Source organism: Salmo salar, chromosome 04 (genome assembly GCF_965601325.2).
Source record: "Salmo salar chromosome 04, fSalSal1, whole genome shotgun sequence".
NCBI classification, from domain to species: domain Eukaryota; kingdom Metazoa; phylum Chordata; class Actinopteri; order Salmoniformes; family Salmonidae; genus Salmo; species Salmo salar.
The window spans coordinates 46,929,839-46,950,451 of record NC_138294.1 but is presented as its reverse complement, the minus strand read 5'-3'; the positions used below and the strand labels follow the sequence as shown (position 1 = coordinate 46,950,451).

General features: G+C 40.7%; 1 protein-coding gene and 1 non-coding gene across 4 annotated transcripts in view; both read left to right on the top strand.

The window, feature by feature from the left end:
* The window catches only part of LOC106603097 (voltage-gated potassium channel subunit beta-3), a 29,695-nt gene extending 9,345 nt beyond the window's left edge, over nt 1–20,350 (top strand). The window contains exons 2-15 of one of the 3 annotated variants that reach the window (XR_014392150.1): nt 7,475–7,518; nt 7,635–7,672; nt 11,856–11,935; nt 12,109–12,153; nt 12,418–12,462; nt 12,589–12,632; nt 12,730–12,816; nt 13,004–13,089; nt 13,215–13,335; nt 13,567–13,661; nt 13,829–13,949; nt 14,152–14,240; nt 14,493–15,743; nt 18,251–20,350. Coding sequence is in view for 2 of the 3 variants with exons in the window: in XM_014196306.3 (XP_014051781.3) it covers nt 7,475–7,518; nt 7,635–7,672; nt 11,856–11,935; nt 12,109–12,153; nt 12,418–12,462; nt 12,589–12,632; nt 12,730–12,816; nt 13,004–13,089; nt 13,215–13,335; nt 13,567–13,661; nt 13,829–13,949; nt 14,152–14,240; nt 14,493–14,582 (985 nt within the window). In the remaining variant the exon portion in view is untranslated. Of the gene's footprint in view, nt 1–7,474; nt 7,519–7,634; nt 7,673–11,855; nt 11,936–12,108; nt 12,154–12,417; nt 12,463–12,588; nt 12,633–12,729; nt 12,817–13,003; nt 13,090–13,214; nt 13,336–13,566; nt 13,662–13,828; nt 13,950–14,151; nt 14,241–14,492; nt 18,079–18,250 lie in introns of those variants that run through there. The other 2 variants (XM_014196306.3, XM_014196308.3) reach the window with 2 other exon arrangements.
* LOC123742641 (U7 small nuclear RNA) lies at nt 5,915–5,969 on the top strand. Its single transcript, XR_006769791.1, has one exon. It is a non-coding gene; the product is annotated as a U7 small nuclear RNA (small nuclear RNA).
* Nucleotides 20,351–20,613: the final 263 nt, after the last annotated feature.

Below are 20,613 nucleotides of genomic sequence, written 5' to 3'. Positions count from 1 at the left end.
CTAGGTGAGAAATGTTCCCTGGAGCAAGGCCCTTAACTCTAGTTGCTCCTGTAAGTCGCTCTGGATAAGAGTGTCTGCTTAATGACTCAAATGTACGTGTGTGTTTGTTTAATATTGGTTTTCAAATATAATGTCAGTTATAAAAGACTATGCATGCCTTAGTATGTATGGGCATGTTTCTTTTGTGTTGTGTGATGCACTCCTTTGGGTGTTGCTTAAGTAATACAGTATGTACATGTATATTAGCATAGTATGTCTTTCCAGTTTGAGATGAAACTCCGCTGTCTGTCTAGTTGTATGTTCCAGTTGTGTGAGTGTGCTGATCTGAGTTGGAGCAGATCCATCACTGATTGTTCATGAAAACAGCCATCTCGTATATAAGAGATTCCAGGATTAGAAGAGCCACTGATGGAAGAGTGACAGGAGAACAGGGTTATTGATGACGTTAAGGTTGTTAGTAGAAGTTGGTCGGAGTTGAGTAGAGGATGTATTTGTGGCAGGAGGGTAGAGGGCGTGTGCCTGTGAGCATGCATGCTAGTGCCTGTGTGTGTGTGTGTGTTATTGTCATCGTTGGTGTGTATGTGCGCGTGCGTACGCGTGTGTGTGATGTGCCCCAGTGAACTGCACGCTCAGTGTGAGTCTGTATTGTGACAATTTGTCACAGCTGTATTTGTAAGAAGCCATCGCCCTGAGGAGCTGTGCACTTGCACTGAATCCACATGAAAAATATATACTACAGTTTACTATAGAATACTACAGTCCTTACTGTAAAATTCTATAGTAAACTGTAGTATACTGTAGAATACGATACTACATACTGTAGTATCCCTCGATCATGTGTAGTACTTACTATAGAATTTTGTAGTATACTGTAGAATACTATAGTAAATACTACAGTATTATCAGAAAGAAAGGCACTAGTACAGTTGAAGTCGGAAGTTTACATACACTTAGGTTGAAGTTATTAAAACTCGTTTTTCAACCACTCCACAAATTTCTTGTTAACAAACTATAGTTTTGGCAAGTCGGTTGGGACAAACAATAGTACGCAAGTATGAACACCATGGGACCACGCAGACATCATACCGCTCAGGAAGGAGACGCGATCTGTCTCCTAGAAATGAACGTACTTTGGTGTGAAAGTGCAACTTAATCCCAGAACAGCAAAGGACCTTGTGAAGATGCTGGAAGAAACAGGTACAAAAATATCCATATCCACAGTAAAATGAGTCCTATATCGACATAACCTGAAAGGCCACTCAGCAAGGAAGAAGCCACTGCTCCAAAATCGCCATAAAAAAAGCCAGACTACGGTTTGCAAATGCACGTGGGGACAAATATTGTACTTTTTGGAGAAATGTCCTCAGGTCTGATGAAACAAATATAGAACTGTTAGGCCATATTGACCATTGTTATGTTTGGAGGAAAAAGGGGGACACTTGCAAGCCAAAGAACACCATCCCAACTGGGAAGCACATGGGTGGCAGCATCATGTTGTGGGGGTGCTTTGCTGCAGGAGGGACTGGTGCACTTCACAAAATAGATGGCATCATGACGGAGGAGAATTATGTGGATATATTGAAACAACATCTCAAGACATCAGTCAGGAAGTTAAAGCTTGGTCGCAAATGGGTCTTCCAAATGGACAATGACCCCAAGCATACTTCCAAAGTTGTGGCAAAATGGCAACAAAGTCAATGTATTGGAGTGGCCATCACAAAGCCCTGACCTCAATCCCATAGAAAATTGGTGGGCAGAACTGAAAACGTGTGTGCGAGCAAGGAGGCCTACAAACCTGACTCAGTTGCACCAGCTCTGTCAGGAGGAATGGGCCATTATTCACCCAACTTATTTTGGGAAGCTTGTGGAAGGCTACCCAAACGTTTGACCCAAGTTAAACAATTTAAAGGCAATGCTACCAAATACTAATTGAGTGTATGTAAACTTCTGACCCACTGGGAATGTGATGAAAGAAATAAAAGCTGAAAGAAATAATTCTCTCTACTATTATTCTGACATTTCACATTCTTAAAATAAAGTGGTGATCCTAACTGACCTAAGACAGGGATTTTTTACTAGGATTAAATGTCAGGAATTGTGAAAAACTGAGTTTAAATGTATTTGGCTAAGGTGTATGTAAACTTCCGACTTCAACTGTATATATTACAGTATACTATTGTCCACAAAAACACTACAGTATATACTACAGTATAGTATTCACTGTAGTGTTTTTGTGGACTTAAAGTATTATACTACAGTTAAGTGTAAATGCTACAGTATTCTACAGTGTACTACAGTATTCACTGTGGTGTTTTTTTCTGACTTTAGTCCGCAAAAACACTACAGAGAATACAACAATAAAGACAGCAAAAGCACAGTGAATACAATAGTATTTAGACCATAGTACCATAGTATTTTTTTCATGTGGGAACCATCTGTACTGTATATCTCTCTTGTCTCGGGTGAAACCTAACTGTAGGCATCAGCAAAGACTATAATGCTGACTTTACTGTAACAGACCAACCTGTGTGCTTCCAGTGTGCTTGTGTAATGATGTAAAGAATGTCCAGATCCCTAAAATCACCTAGCATGGCTCCGTGATTTATGGCAGGAGAGAAAATAGATGAGAACTTAGTGTAGGAACAGAAAGCATCTGTGCCTCTGTGTGTGTTCACTCTGTATGAGACTGTTCAGTATGTAGATCTGTGTGCATCTGCTCATCAAGTGTGAATATTCATATGAGCACACAGACCAGCAACCAGCCAGCTCATATGTAAGTAGGCTATGTGAGTTTACATTTGTGTACTGTGTTTCTTTTATACGTCTTCACATTGTCCCCCACAGACTGACAGACAGCAGCTCTGCAGATTGCAGCTCTGCAGATTGCAGCACTGCGGAGGAGGGAGGGGGGGCAGTTGTCAAACATACTGACATTGACAGGGACACTCTATCATAATCACCCAGAACCCAAAAGAAGTGTATGTTACATATCTACCAGCAGCAGCTGTAATTCGTACATTCCCCTCTGTTTGTGTGTTTGTCTCTCTGATTGTCTCAGGGCCAGATCCTAACTTCATTAGGCAAGCATATTGAGCTATAGACATAAGCTACTATGCCCACATGATAAAAATACTATAGTATACTACAGTATTTACTATAGAATTCTGTAATAAACTGTAGTGTAGTACTATACTATACACTAGTATCCCTCAATCACGAGTAGTACTTACTATAGCATTTTGTAGTAAACTATAGAATACTATACTACACACTGTAGTATCCCTCAATCAGGTGTAGTACTTACTGTAGACTTTTGTAGTAAACTGTAGAGGTCCACGGAGGTACTGCAGGAGGTCTGCGAAATATATATATATATATATACATACATATATATATATATATATATATATATATACATACATACATACATACATACATACATACATACATACATACACATATATATATATATACAGATGAAGTCGGAAGTTTAAAAACACACAGGTTTGGCAAGTCGGTTAGGACATCTACTTTGTGCATGACACAAGTAATTTTTCCAACAATTGTTTACAGACAGATTATTTCACTTATAATTCACTGTATCACAATTCCAGTGGGTCAGAAGTTTACATACACTAAGTTGACTGTGCCTTTAAACAGCTTGGAAAATTCCAGAAAATGATGTCATGGCTTTAGAAGCTTCTGATAGGCTTATTGACATAATTTGAGTCAATTGGAGGTGTACCTGTGGATGTATTTCAAGGCCTACCTTCAAACTATTTTCCTCTTTCCTTGACATCATGGGAAAATCAAAAGAAATCAGCCAAGACCTCAGAATTTTTTTTGTAGACATCCACAAGTCTGGTTCATCCTTGGGAGATATTTCCAAATGCCTGAAGGTACCACGTTCATCTGTACAAACAATAGTACGCAAGTATAAACACCATGGGACCACGCAGCCGTCATACCGCTCAGGAAGGAGACGCGTTCTGTCTCCTCCAGATGAACGTACTTTGGTGCGAAAAGTGCAAATCAATCCCAGAACAAATAGCACATATGGCATCATTTAGTAACCAAAAAAGTATAAAAAAAATCTAAATATATTTTATACTTGAGATTCTTCAAAGTAGTCACCCTTTCCCTTGATGACAGCTTTGCACACTCTTGGCATTCCCTCAACTAGCTTCATGAGGAATGCTTTTCCAACAGTCTTGAAGTAGTTCCCACATATGCTGAGCAATTGTTGGCTGCTTTTCCTTCACTCTGTGGTCCAAGTCATCCAAAACCATCTCAATTGGATTGAGGTCAGGTGATTGTAGAGGCCAGGTCATCTAATGCAAAGACATAGCAATTGGAACCAAAAATGGCAAATTTGAACTGATCAGACCAAAGGACAGATTCCCACCGGTTAAAAGTCCATTGCTCGTGTTTCTTGGCCTAAGCAGGTCTCTTCTTATTATTGGTGTCTTTTAGTAGTGGTTTCTTTGCAGTCTCCTCTGAACAGTTGATTTTGAGGTGTTTGTTACTTGAACTTTGGGAAGCATTTCTTTGGGCTGCAATCTGAGGTGCAGTTAACTCTAACATATTCTCTGCAGCAGAGGTAACTCTGGGTCTTCCTTTCCTGTGGCGGTCCTCATGTGAGCCAGTTTCATCATAGCGCTTGATGGTTTTTGTGACTGCACTTGAAGAAACTTTCAAAGTTTTTGAAATATTCTGGATTGACTGACCTTCATGTCTTAAAGTAATGATTGACTGTAATTTTCCTTTGCTTATTTGAGCTGTTCTTGCCATAATATGGACTCAGTCTTTTAGCAAATAGGGCTGTGTTCTGTATACCACCCCTACCTTGTCACAACACAACTGATTGGCTCAAACGCATTAAGTAGGAAATAAATTCCACAAATTAGCTTTTAACAAGGCACACCTGTTAATTGAAATGCATTCCAGGTGACTACCTCATGATGCTGGTTGAGAGAATGCCAAGAGTGTGCAAAGCTGTCAAGGCAAAGGGTGGCTACTTTGAAGAATCTCAAATATAAAATATATTTTGATTTGTTTAACACTTTTTTGGTTATTACATGATCCCATATGTGTAATTTCATAGTTTTGATGTCTTCACTATTATTTTACAATGTAGAAAATAGTACAAACAAAGACATTCTGTTGAATGAGTAGGTGTGTCCAAACTTTTGACTCTTACTGTATATATTAAAAGTTAAATTTTTTTAATGTTTATTTCTATATTTTTATGTGCTAGTAACAACATAATAAACACATTTTGTGTTGACATACCTGCAGTAGAAAAGAGGATAATATGTTATTTTTAATAACATCAACTTTTCATTTGTTAACTCCTAATATTGAGCAAATTACACTCATTGTAGCCAATTACACTGACTGGAGTATCTGACATAGGCTCTGAAAAAGCATCTGTGAATAGGCTACCAGTGGGGCAGTTGTGTCTGACTGCTAGTAAGCTTTCTTGACATGTACTTAATTTTTTGTCAACACATGGCTGACCTTTGTTTAACCAGCAAAACAGCTGCTCATTGCGAAAATGTGTTTGGAGTTACCTGTTAGAGTTCACACTTTCTCTTCCAATTATAATATCAGGAGGTCAAAATAATGAAGCACTACCTACCAAATCTATTCACTTTAAAATGTTGATTACTTCTCTTCGCCATTATCATTCACCTGATGATAAGACAAGACGTGGGGGAACAAAAGTTTGGTTAGAGTATGATGGGTGTCCCTGGGTCTCCAGTTTTCCTGGTTAGGAGTCCCTGGGCAACAAAAGGTTGAAGACCCCTGCTGTAGAATACTGAAATACACACTGTAGTATCCCTCGATCATGTGTAGTACTTACTATAGAATTATGTAGTAAACTGTAGTACACTGTAGAATACAGGTTATTGAAAATTTGCTCCTTTATCATTTTTCTAGTAGGTTTCCTCAAGGAGAAAGCCCACACTTCTATGTCAAAGATAATAAAACAAAAACACTACAGTATACTACAGGCAGCAAAAACACTACAGTATACTACAGTATAGTTTTTAAAATAATATCTGCAAAAAACACTATAGTAAATGCTACAGTATACTACAGTAATATCCGCAAAAAAACAACTATAGTAAATACTACAGCAATGTCCGCTAAAACACTACACTACAAAAGCACTATAGTAATACTACAGTACTACAAAAACTATAGTATTTGTTTATGTGGGTGGGAGTGGTGAAAACATGGGCGTTAAGGAAAGGCTTGCGATTTTTTGTTTTGTAGTTATCAGCTAGTGTCATATCTATGTTGATGTGGTTAGTATGCTGTGATTTGAATCCCTGTCAGTATTGAAAGTGAGAGTTAGTGTGTTTTGCCCAGAGGCTAGTTTGTGGGGGATAAAGAATGACTCATGCCATTTATTATAAAGTGCTCCATCCTCCCTCTCCCTTCACATACAGGATCATGCACAATTTTTTTGAGTACATTTGACTGATACAGAAACACACAAATCACGTATGTATGTGCTGTATTTACGCACACAATGGCACACAAATGCACACATGCACAAGTCTAAAAATAGCTGCCTGGGCAAATAATAAAAGAGCAGGGAAAATAAAGCAGTGCCCGTCTGCCAGGATCTAAACGCTCTGACAGTCTGTCTCTTTCCATCAGGCTATTTGTGGCAAACGCAGGCAGGCAGACAGGCAGAGGGGCGAGGCGCTGGAGATAAAAAGATGGCGAGCAGCAATGAGTTCCGCTGCAGTTCTGCTGCCTCTCCAGCTGGCTTATTAGAGTGAAGGAGAGCATGCGTGGAGGAGAGCGAGGATGAAACCCGCAGAATTTCCAGTGGCACACACTTGCATGACCAGAAGTCACTGCAGCTCTCTGATCCCACTTCTGTCCTGCCCGTCAACAGTCAGCTGTCTGGATAATCAGATGTGGCAGGCCCGGCACTGGGCTCTAGAACCATATAAACCATTTCAATCAGCCCCATGTTATTACTTATATGCAGAGTATATACAGCTTCGTCTGGCGTAGGGGTGAAACCCCCCAGTGCCCTCCCATTGTTATAGCTTATGCACTATATTACACTGAACTGTTGATGTGAGAAGGGTAAAGGTCAACTGTTCAACATTGGCCGTCTGTGCACTCAGGCAAGGGCGATCATTTTATCACTGCCAGAAATACACTCACTTATCCAGATTTCCAAGCAGATCAAAAATAAATGTATTGGCCTTACCCAAAGTTATTCAGAATTTGTATCTGCAGATTGTGTTGAAAAATCTAGTGGAGAGGTGTAGGCATTGACCCTTGTAATTTAGGAAACTCAATTCTGTGAATGTACCTACTGTGCTGGAAGCACTAGAAGTGCTAATGTAGGTAGCTTCGAGGTGCAGTACATCTTTGTCATGTCTCTAACAAATGTTCCTACCTCTTGTTTTGTTTTCCCGACCCCTGTCTTTCTCTGTCTCAGGAACCTGGGGAAGTCTGGTCTGCGTGTGTCCTGCTTGGGGCTGGGTTAGTACAAAACAAATGGACCAGAACAATATGCATTAGAGACTCCCTGAGCAATGTAACAGAACTGATTCTCTCTGTCTCTCTCCGTATGTCTGTCTCTGTCTGTCTGACGGTAGGCACCTGGGTGACATTTGGATCGCAGATCTCTGACGAGGTGAGTTTTTTGTATTATGTAACAATGATTTGGGACGCCATGTTTAACCCAATCTGAGGGTGCAACTGTTAGTCTCTCTCTGTCTCACTCTCAGTCTCTCTTTTAGTCTCTCTTTCTCTATTTCTCTCTCTCGCTCTCTCTCAATTTAATTCAAAGGGCTTCATTGACATGGGAAACATTACATTACATTACATTGCCAAAGAAAGTGAAATAGACAGGAAATAAACAAGGTAAATAAACAATCAAAAATGAACGGTAAACATTGCACTCATAATTTTTTAAATAGAATATAGACATTTCAAATGTTATATTATTGGCTATGTACGAAAGTGAAAAGAAATAAACTGATAGATATAGGTTGTATTTACAATGGTGTTTGTGCTCTCTGTAGGTGAGGGCTTTGTTATGGAAGCTTTGAGATTCACTTATTTTTAGGTGGTTGTAGAATTGTAAAAAAAAATCTGGATTTTGATAATTAGCGGGAATCGTCCTAATTCTGCTCCGAATGCATTGTTTGGTGTTTTATGTTGTACACTGAGGATATTTTTGCAGAGTTCTGCACGTAGAGTCTCAATTTGGTGTTTGTCCCTTTTTGTGAATTGTTGGTTGGTGAGCAGACCCCAGACCTTAAAGGGCAATGGGTTCTATATCTGATTCAAATATTTTAAGTCAGATCCTAATTGGGATGTCAAATTTTATGTTCCTTTTGATTGCGTAGAAGGCCCTTCTTGCCTTGTCTCTCAGATCATTCACAGCTTTGTGGAAGTTACCTGTGGTGCTGATGTTTAGGCAGAGGTAGGTATAGTTTTTTGTGTGCTCTAGGGCAGCAGTGTCTAGGTGGAATTTGTATTTATGGTCTTACTGAGATTAACTGTCAGGGCCCAAGTTTGACAGAATCTGTGTAGAAGATGTAGGTGCTGCTGTAGGCCCTCCTTGGTTGGGGACAGAAGCACCAGATCTTCTGCAAACAGTAAACATTGACTTCAGAGTCTAGTAGGGTGAGACCGGGTGCTGCAGACTGTTCTAGTGCGCTCACCAATTCATTGATATATATGTTGAAGAGGGGGGGGCTCAAGCTGCATCCCTGTCTCACCCTGAGGAAAGAAATCGATGTGTGTTTTTTGCCCATTTTAACCGCACACTGTTGTTTGTGTACATGGATTTCATAATGTCATATGTTTTCCCCCCAACACCGCTTTCCTTCAATCTATACAAAAAATCAACAAAGCATGAGAAGACTTTGCTTTTGTTTTGTTTTGTTTGTTTGTCAATTAGGGTGTGCAGGGTGAATACGTGGTCTGTCATATGGTAATTTGGTAAAAAGCCAATTTGACATTTGGTCAGGACATTGTTTTCATTGGGGAAATGTAGGAGTCTGCTGTTCATGATAATGCAGAATATTTTCCAAAGGTTGCTGTTGATGAATATCCCACGGTAGTTATTGGGGTCGAATTTGTCTCCACTTTTGTGGATTGGGGTGATCAGTCCTTGGTCCCAAGTATTGGGTAAGATGCCAGAGCTGAGGAGGATGTTAGAGAGTTTAAGTATAGCCAATTTAAATTTATGTTCTGTATATTTTATCATTTCATTTAGGATACCATCAACACCACAGACCTTTTTGGGTTGAAGGGTTTGTATTTTGTCCTGTAGTTCATTCAATTGAATTGTAGAATCTATTGGGTTCTGGTCGTCTTTAATACATTACTCTTAAGATTTTTTACTGAACATGTATATGTTTTTGCTATTTGTTCTTTGTTATAGAGCCAAAAAGATTGGAGAAGAGGTTTATCCATACATCTCCTTTTTGGGTAGACAGCTCTTCATGTTGTTGTTTGTTTAGTGTGTTCCATTTTTCCCAGAAGTGGTTAGATTCTATGGATTCTTCAATTAAATTGAGCTGATTTCTGACGTGCTGTTCTTGTATTTATGTACTGCTTTGGTGAAACCATGGTGAAACTGTAGGCTCATGGTTTCTGTAGGAGTCTGGGTCTGGGTCTCTGTGTTTTTGGTTGGAAAGGTTCCTCAATTCCTTTCTTAGGTTTTTGTGTTCTTCATCAAACCATTTGTCATTGTTGTTAATTTTATGAGATTGTCTGGTTGAAATGTTTAGATTTGATAGGGAAGCTGAGAGGTCAAATGTATTATCGAGGCTTTGTACTGGCAAGTTTACACCTTCACTATTGCAGTGACACGTTTTGTCCAGGAAGTTGTCTAAAAGAGATTGAATTTGTTGTTGGCTTATTGTTTTCTGGTAGGTTTCCACACTACTTTCCTTCCATCTATAGCATTTCTTAATAGTATGCAGTTTATTTGGCTTTGATGTCGCATGATTGAGTATTGCTCTGTTCAAGTAGACTGTGATTTTGCTGTGATCTGAGAGACTCTGGGTTGAGGTCGGTAGTAGTCTACAGTACTGTGACCAAGAGATGAGCTGTAGGTGTACTTACTGTAGGAGTCCCCTAGAAAGCCTTACTTTGTCTATGTACAGACCCAGCGTGCGACAGAACTGCAGGAGTTATGACCTGTTTTTTTGTTGGTTGTTTTGTCGTAGCTGTGTATTGCGGGGCATATTGGGTAGGAAATGCTGTCACCTCCAGGTAGGTGTTTGTCCCCCTATGTGCTGAGGGTGTCAGGTTCTTGTCCAGTTCTGGCGTTTAGGTCGTCAAAGACTAGTACATGTCCCTGGGTCTGGAACAGTGGCGCTCGGTGCTGTTTAAGAATAGGGAAGACGATTTTTACTTTTCATGAGCATAGCCTTATTTCTATTACAGTATATTAGATGACTCTCATTCATATTCCATTCACCCAGTTCACTGTAACAGCAATAGGTTTAGGCTACAACATGATTAAAAAATGTTTTCTATAGCCACCATGAGGTTGCTACAACCTAGCCTATGAATGAAAGTTTACCACGTAGGTGCACACAGGTCGAGAGAAAATGTTGAGGTGACAGACAGTGATACATTCAGAGTGTAATCATTAGTCCAACAGTTGCAAATGAGACTTTCTATTGTTTCTATTCAAATTAATATTGTTTCTATTCAATATTGTTTCTATTCAAATTAATATATGTTTATCCCCTTTTCTTAAAGTTTGCTTACGTTTAAGAAACGTTGTTCTACAGAATCGGCAGAATAAATACCCCCCTGATCATGCGTAAACACAATGCACTTTCATAGCAGCCATGTTGTATTCCTTCTCGCATCTATGCGCTCTCCTCCTCTCACCTTTTCCCTTCGCTTGTGGACTTCAATGCACAACACATCAGCTGTATGTGACCATGCCAAAAAAACTTTCCAAGCCAAACCATATCATAACCACTACACACAGCTTACATCATTGTCACCATATTAGCTAAAGTAACGTCACAGTCAACATAGCTAATAGAACGAATGCGTTAGTAAACCCGTTACAATCATGCACTAACGTTACAGTGTACAGTCAGTAAGTCATTTAGTACTTACACCGGCGTGCCCCCGTGACAATAAATTAGTTCAACCAAAAGCTTATCTTGACTTTGAAGAGTTTCAGTGTTGTGTTGGATAGTCATAGCCAGCTAGCTAACATATCATTTTTATGAAACTCACTGAGGAGGATGGTCCTCCCCTTCCTCCTCTGAGGAGCCTCCCCTGGTCTGGAAATGATTGATCTGCCCCTTTATGATGGAGAAGCTGTCTTCATTAAAGTATGGAGATTCTAGTGGGGGGATATAGGTAGCACACAGGAGAACATTTTTTTCTGTGGAGATAATTTTCTTATACATTTCTAGTCAGATGTCAAATGTTCCTGTTTTTATTAATTCAATAGAGTTAGTTAGGTCTGCTCTATAACAAATTAGCATACCCCCTGAGACACTTCCTTGTTTCACACCTGGTAGTTTGGTGGATGGGACTACCAGATCTCTGTAACCTAGAGGGCAACCAGTGGGTCCGTCTCCTCTACAGCATGTTTCTTGTATGATGACAATGTCTGTTTTTCACAATTTCTTTGGTGAAGTCTGGTAAAGTGTGTGTCTCTTTCACTCTCGCTCTCTCGCTCTCTCTCTCTCTCTCTCTCTCTCTCTCTCTCTCTCTCTCTCTCTCATTCTCAGTCCCAGTCTCTATCTCTCAGTCTGTCTCTCTGTCTGTCCCTAATTTTCTCTGTCTCAGTCTCTCTCTCTCTCTCTCTCTCTTTGTCCCCTCAGATGGCTGAGAACCTGATGACCATTGCCTATGAGGCCGGGGTGAACCTCTTTGACACAGCAGAGGTGTATGCCTCCGGCAGGTCAGCTTTGTGCACCATCCTCCACTGCTCTCTTCTGTTCCTTCTCTTTGTCTCTATACACTCTGCCTGCCTCTGTCTATCACTCCCTCTCTTTCTGTCCATCGTTCAGTCTCCCCACTGTTTATTCCCGTTTGTTCATATTGTCATTCCATCACGTCTTCTCCTCTCCACAGGGCTGAAATCACCCTAGGGAACATCATCAAGAAGAAAGGATGGAGGTGATTTGAACCATACTTCTAATGTGACTCATCTGCATATGAGGAGCTGTCTGTCTAGTTATACTACATCATACATATTTTTTCTGTGAACTTTGCTTTTCACATTTCATAAGCACAGACAGACATCGTTTTTTAACATAGATTGGATCTTTTTTTCAAATGCTTTTAGCTTCTCTGTGGTTGTCATCGTATTACTGTGTCGTGAAAGGATACGTTCTATTTCATTCTTGTGCTCTCTAACCTCTCCTCCCATTTCACTGGCAGGCGTTCTAGTTACGTTGTGACAACCAAGATCTATTGGGGAGGGCAGTAAGTATCCTGGGGGGGGGGGGAATGCCAGATATAACTGTCATTATTTCTCCATTGTTCTGGCAAAGTGCCTCTGTATTGTTGCTATTTATCCCCTGACTATACTGGAACTCGATCACTCTACAGGGCGGAGACAGAAAGGGGACTCTCCAGAAAGCACATCATTGAAGGTACAATCAAATTAAGGATACAGTGGCAATGGTGATGACGACGATGATAAGAATGACAATAAGGACGGTGATGACGATGATGCCCATTACATTGCAGGTTTGAGAGGATCCCTGTCCAGACTCCAGTTAGATTATGTGGACATGGTCTTTGCCAACCGTAATGATGTCAACAGCCCTATGGAAGGTCAGTCACAGTCACACCAGTCCTACTACTCCATTGTCATGTGTTCATTGCTCTGCCCCCAACCCTTTATGGTGTGTAATATGCACTCGAAAACGTGTCTTGAGGTTTGCATTCTAAGCATGTAAAGCTGTGTTGTTACAGTATGTTTATTACCAGCGTGTAACAAGTTGGTTCATGTCATTTGCAGAGATAGTCCGGGCCATGACCTTTGTAATAAATCAGGGCATGGCAATGTACTGGGGCACCTCTCGCTGGAGTCCCATGGAGATCATGGTGAGTCCCCTGTTATCGCTCCCTGTTACCTAATACATTCCAGTCAACACCTGCTCCTGTTAGGCAATGGCGCAAGGCCATTGGTGCTCTGGGGTGATGGTGTTACTCTGTTTCCCTGCCACCAGGAGGCGTACTCAGTGGCGCGTCAGTTTAACCTGATCCCACCAGTATGTGAGCAGGCTGAGTATCACTACTTCAAGAGGGACAAGGTGGAGGTGCAGCTCCCTGAGCTCTACCACAAGATAGGTCAGTCGTCCACAGTCCAGCGAACAGCGCCAGATGTCCTCACAATGCTGCTTGCAGAGAACTCTTAATACATTGTCATTTCTCTCTCTCTCTCTCTTTCTCTCTCTCTCTCTCTCTCTCTCTCTCTCTCTCTTTCTTTCTCTCTATTTCTCTCTCTCTCTCTCGCTCTCTTTTCTTTCTCTCTATTTCTCTCTCTATTTCTCTTTCTCTCTCTCTCCCTCTCTTGTCTAGGTGTAGGGGCAATGACCTGGTCTCCCCTTGCGTGTGGACTGATCACAGGGAAGTACAGTGAGGGTGTACCTGACATCTCCAGGGCTAACATAAAAGTGAGTTCTCCAGACAAAATACAATTCATTCATTAGTGGATATTCTCCTGTGTTTTCTACTTGATTGGAATGATTTAGTTTCTATCCCACTTTTTGTCCATTAGGCCTACAACCGTGGATGACACAATTAAATATTTCTGTGTTTGTTCTGTCTAATATTGGTGCAGGGTTACCAGTGGCTGAAGGAGCGGGTCAACAGTGAGGAGGGACGCAAGCAGCTGGCCAAGATCAAAGAGCTCCACCTAATGGCCGACAGACTAGGCTGCACCGCCGCACAGCTAGCCATCGGTATGGACGACGTGCGTGTGTCTGTACATGCGTCTCTGTTTTTTGTCCATCTCTGTTTACCTAATGTCTCTGTCTGACACTCTAACATACCGTTTCGAATTGAAACACAGACTTAAATAGAAAGCCTCAATCTGCCACATCAACTCAGCCTCCATCTCTGATCCCTCTCAGTGTTCTCTCCTTGTTCTCTGTCCTCCTGTAGCCTGGTGTCTGCGCAGTGAGGGAGTGAGCTCAGTGCTGCTCGGTGTCTCCAATACTGACCAGCTGATGGAAAACCTGGGTGCCCTTAGGGTAACAACCCTCCCCTCAACATCATACCGCTCTGATTTTACACTTTTCACTGAACACTCAATCAGAGCTCTTCAAACTAATGACATTGTCATAAGCATGAAATGTAACAAATAATTATATAATACAGAAAGTCTGTGTTTTTAGGCATCCTTAATGTCACTTAAGATTCCATTTTAGATTAAGCAAACAAGCAAGCAATCACCAAACCATTATGTCCTAGTCCTAAACTGACATTCCATGTTATGCCTGCAGCTTATTTCACAGATGACTCCTCAGACCGTGGCTGAGATTGACTCACTCTTGGGAAACAAGCCCCACTCCAAGAAAGAGTCGCGAGCATGAAGAGGAACTGATGGAGTAAAGGACAGTGTCAGAGAAAGATGACGAAAAGGTGATGACGTCGAGGAACATCGCTCTTTCACCCTCCAGTATAATCAACAACCTGCATGTCCTCAGCAACATTGTGCTTCCAGTATTTGCGCATATCCATTCGGCGCATTGCATTGTATCATGTATGAAAAAAAATCTATATTTTAATGTGCAAAAACAATGATTAGATCAGATATATTACAGATCCCTCACTGACTGATAATGTCCACAAACAGAAGGTGAGGCAGGTAGCCAAGTGGTTAAGAGTGTTGGGCCAGTAACCGAAAGGTCGCTGGTTTGAATCCCTGAACCGACTAGGTGAAAAACCGTTTCGATATGCCCTTGAGCAAGGCACTTAACTCTGTAAGTCACTCTGGATAAAAGTCTCTGCTAAATGACGTAAATGCGAGGCCAAATCATGGAGCGTTTGGTTTCTTCCAGAAAGACCAATGAGGGTAAAGTTGGAGATAGGAGGTAGTTAAATGGAGGCGCTCAGTATCTTCAAGCAAACTGCACTCTCCTTTATCAACAATGAGATGAGAACTTTTTGATGCCATGAAGCAACTTGAGACACAGCTCTGCACTCTCCCATTGACTGTGTGACCGGTGCTGTCATACGACGCTCTTTCCCCACAGTTAGTGAGTCGCTATGACGTTTAGTACCCAGCAGAGAGCCAAAGGTTAGCAGCACATAGGTGTCTGGCTTGTCATCTCCTTATGTGACTGGCCCGTCACTCTGTGTCCTTTAACAGCAGTGTCTTCCTAGGTGTCTTCTCTGTGTGTAAACTGTGTGCATGTCCCTTTAAGAGAGACCAGCCCAAGCAGGGTGTAAACGTGGCATGGCTTTTGTGGTTTGTGTAGATTTGCAGTGCCCCTCGAAGCAGTCTTTTTGCACTAGCAGGTGGGACGGGCTGATCCAATCTCTGCACTGGCGGGCACATTTTGGAGCTTTACTTTAATTACTCTCTGCAAGCCCGCTGACAGGGTCTGTGTCTGTGTGACATGTGTATTGTCCTCCACATCAAAGCAATTTCTGCGTCAATAACAATGACAACTAAGGCTTTTCCTGCTTGTTTGGAAGAGCCTATTTACTCATCCACTAAAGACTGTGGAGAGTGGACCCCCTAATGAAAGGTACTGTAGGTAATTCCTCCTCAGCCTTAGACAGTGGGGTACAACCCACTGTGGTAAACTAGCGATCTTTCAATGTGTTTTTGTTGCTTTGTTTTAACATTTCAAATGAGGCCACCTAACATGCAAATCATGACCTTTACATGAAGAATTCCTTTGTCTTCAAAGTGCAACGTTCGCCCCATAATGTTCTGTGTGTTCTGTCTCACTGGGAATGAGTCAGACAGAGAGAGGTAGCAGAGTGAACTCAAGTGTGTCTGAATTGAGAAATGATTGGCACCCTTGATAAAGATGAGCATAAAAGACCTTATAAAATAACAAGACAAATACTGAGCTATATTGTACGCAAAAGAAATGGGGAAATTATATAATTTTATAAAAATACTATTTCTCAGAGAATAGATTTTGTTTAACAAGTAATCATTTTGCTAAAAAGATGGGGGTCAAAAGTATTGTAATCTCTGTTTTCAATACTCCTGCACCCTCCCCATCCGAGGATAACAGCATTGAGCCTTTTTCTAACATGTTTTATGATATTGGAGAACACATTGGGAGGGATCTTAGACCAATTCCTCCATACAGAATCTTTCCAGATCCTGATATCCTTTGTCTGTGTTTATGGACTGCCCTCTTCATTTTAAACCACAAGTTTTCAATGGGGTTCGACTCCAGAGACTGAGATGGCTATAAATTGTATGGCCATTTCAGTCTCTGGACTTGAACCCCATTGCATTGCAAAATGTTGATTTTGTGGTCAATTAACCATTTCTTTGTTTATTTGTATGTGTGCTTGGGGTTATTGTCTTGCTAGAAGATCCCCTTGTGGTCAAGTTTCAACCTCCTGGCAGAGTCAACCAGGTTTTTGGCTAAAATATCCTGGTAATGGGTAAAGTTCATGATGCCGTTGACCTTAAAACAAGGGCCCCAGGACCAGTGGAAGCAAAATAGCCCCATAACATCAAAGATCCACCACCATATTTTACAGTAGGTATGAGGTACTTTTCACATATGCATCTTTCTTTCATCGCCAAACCCACCACTGGTGCGTGTGGCCAAAGAGCTCTATTTTCATGTAATCTGACCATAGCACCGGTTCCAATCCAATCGCCAATGTTGTTAAGCAAACTCCAGGCGTTTACATTTGTTGGATGACGTTAAAATAGAGGTATTTGGCCACGAGAGTATTGAAAACAGGGATGCCCCTATCTTTTTCATGTTTGTTTTTTTACTTAATAGTCAATCTCCTTCTCTGACCAATTGTATTAGTATAAAGTATACAGGAGTATACAATATACATAGTTGAGTATTTGTATTATTAGTTTTATACAGTCTTTTTTGCTCATCTTAATCAAGGGTGCCAATAATTCTGGAGGTGACTGTAAATAATAATTTAGACTTTGATTAAATGCAATGTGCTTTTTTGCACTTCCCTGGGGATGAGATTTAGACAGTGTTGTGTTGGAAGCAGATTATATTGGGTGTTTCAGTGGGCAGCCTGAATCCAGCTGCTTAGCCTACTTCTGTAGTTCATTGTAGTTTTTCCTTACCAAATATGATTATTGTTTCCCAATTGTATTAGAACTTTCAGTCCATTTTCGTCTCTATTTAACTTCTGTTAATTACATGTAGATATTACTCCTAGTATCAGGACGTACTCCTGCTATGTGAACCTCTCATGTAAACCCTTGGTTTGTGGTCAGGCTCGGGAAACGCTCCAGGGCACTAGTGAATTTGGGATGAGAGAGATTTGTACCACACTTGTTATCCCCCTGTCATCACTGATGATTGATCTCTTTTGATACTGGTTTGTTTGTGTTCAAATCACTGGTGTATGTAAATACTAGAATATGGAATATTGGAATAGGAACATTTTTGGATTCTGAAGTGAGCAAACGACAGATCTAACCAGATTGACATGTTGTTTTGTTCTGTGTTTATGTATTTTATTAACAGGCTCCAAGTGGAACTGAAAAGCATCCACCTAATGTACATACATGCCTAGATCGCTCCTTAAGACTAACTTTGCCTGCATAAGTTATATTTTACTGTCTTGAAACAAAAAACTGAAAAAAGACAAAGAATCCTTGAATGTATTACTGTATGCTTGCCCTTAAAATATCAGAAGAAAATTATACCTCATATGTCTTTTGGTGGTCATGCAACCAGATCTACCGGCAGCTTGGCAGGGCCACACACACGCACACACAGTAGTTATCATGGTCTGCCTGCCTTTTGGCAAAGCTGAAAATCAAGTAAAGATTTTGCATTGATTTAAAATCATGTCAAGCTTCTGTATATCCATGTTCCCACAAAAACCATTAAATGGCTAAAAAAAGTGTTTTGCAATATTGCGCAGTATTTCATTGGCATGCTAAGAGCAGGTTAGAGAAAATCGTCCAGTGGTTTTCTATTGAATGCATCTCTTATATGCATTATTTGATGTTAATTACTTGCTCATCTCACACAGTCACTCATTAAGGGTTCTGCTCATCCTTTTTTTGTGTAAGCAGAGAAAAAAAATGCAAGATGGTTTGCATTTTGCTGACAACCGTGAGTGAAGGGAACCTCAAGAGAATCATTACCATGGCAGCAACGGACAGGGATATTTTGGAGATGACCAGACATTCATCATTGCCACCTCGTGCCAGTGTGATTTAGATGGACTGGTCACCACTAACACTCATCACCATCTCCATGCCCCTGGACATTGTTAAGACCACAGTACATTATCCAGGTGCCTGTCACCCCCTTGTTCTATGCCTTCCTTCTTTTTCTATCTCTCTTCCCTCTTTGCAAGTCTCAGTTAATTCAGCCTGTGGTTTCTGTTGAAACCATAGCACCAATTTTCTTAATGAATTTCTGCCCAATGCAGTTTGAAATGTATTGGGATGAATCTTGTCCTGGAGGCAAAGCTGAGCGGTTTCCACTAGATGAGCCAGCCACAAAGTCCAAATCGTCTATATCGTTAAAAAAAAATCATGAAAACAAAAATTTGCTTTTTGGTCTTAATTCAATGTAAGGGTTAAGCATATGGTTAGCAGTGTGGTTAGGGTTATGTTTAACATCAGATTTGAGGCTAGGCCAGCTAGTGACCACCCTGCAGAGCTGCCTCCAAGACAAGATTCATCCCAATAAATGCCAACCTCCCAATCCACATACTTATAGAGTAGTCGTTTTTTTGTTCAAATGTAAAAAGCCACACCTTCATGGACCCACAACCTTTCCCAATGCATTTACAGGCTCTTCTCAACCTTATGGAATTGATTGTTTTCCACAGGACGCAGACACAATGTGAGTGACTAATGGCCAGCAATAGCACAGATGTGGCCTGGTGAATCTGCCTGCCTTCTCACTGCATGTCACATCACCTCTATGCGCTCTGTCTACTTCCTCATCTTCCCCCTTCAGTCTGTTCTCTGTCACCAGTCTGTCAACCCTACTCCCCTCGGCGGACTCTCTCCTTCTGCTCAGTTCCTCTGTGTTGAAGTAAACACTCTGAGACAGCTGGATGTCTGACCTTTACAGAGTAAAAGAGAGAAGTGGGGAGGGAGAGACATCAAGGTAACAGACCAGTAGGCTCTGTTGTGTTTCAGATGATGACAGCTTTTTGTGTTAGGACTCTGAAAAACATGCACTGCACAGACTGGAAAACCAGCATTTCTGTCAGATTCCATCGTTCAAGCACCTTCAAGTTCCACCAGGTCTTATTTAGACAGAACAAACTGATCTAAACTGACAGATCAGATTCTGTCTGACTCCCAGACAAGGGGCTTGTCCAGCTCTTCACCTGCTGCTCCTTCCATTTGCTTGACAGAGAAATCACATTGACTGATACAATGTCAACAAAGTTCTATAAAGCATCCGTCTACAGACTGCATGGTATACTAGACTTCTGGCCTCCACAACTGTTTACAGATTTCCTCTTTTCAAACGTAGTTTGACCTGTACAATAGGACATCATCCTCCCTTCAACTGATCAATCGCTTAGTTTATTTATTCATGAAAAGTAAAGGGATAGTAATGCTTTCAAATTTAATTCATGTTTTAATATTTATTTAATGAAAAAAATATGTTCTCATTGATACAAGCTGTTTAACATGAATATTGCAATTTATTGTCTGCGTTTTTTTTGTGTGTGTAGATTGGCCATCAGACAACAGTAAATAAACTCAAGAAACAAAACAATAAAAGTTGATTCAACATATATTATTTCAGTACATTCACTACCAACGATTTGTCCAGACATAGAAGGCCACAGTAAATAGCCTGTTACGTTGATTATTCTAACAAAGAATTGGCTAGCATCTTTTTTTGTTTTGTTGTTGTGTTATTTCTTACATTATTTGCTTAGAACGTTTCTTGTATTATTACCGACAGCCGGACACACCATTATATGTATATATACTGTATTTACATTCAGGTCTCTGACTGCTGGTTTTAATATTTCTTCATTTCTATTTATTTTCTGGATTATGCGTGTATAGTTTGTTTTCTTTTTTCTATGTATTAGCTACTGCACTGTTGGAGCTAGAAACACAAGCATTTCGCAGCACCTGCGATAGCATCTTCAAATCTGTATACATGACCAATAAAAATTGATTTTATTTCAATATTCTTTCTGTTGATATGCGCATGCGTATTACCCCCCACGAATGTTTTTAAACAACGTGCCTCTGGTAGTGATCATTCAGTCCAAGATGGCGGACCTCTTAGGCTCGATCTTAAAATCAGTGGAAAAACCTCCAACAGTGGGCGACAAAGAGACCCGACGAAGGGACCGAGGTATCAGCAATGTCAATCTATAGTCATTTTTCCTCAATTCGTTTGTAACTAGTTGATTGTAATGAAAAGTTACAGGATCCCTTACGTGGTA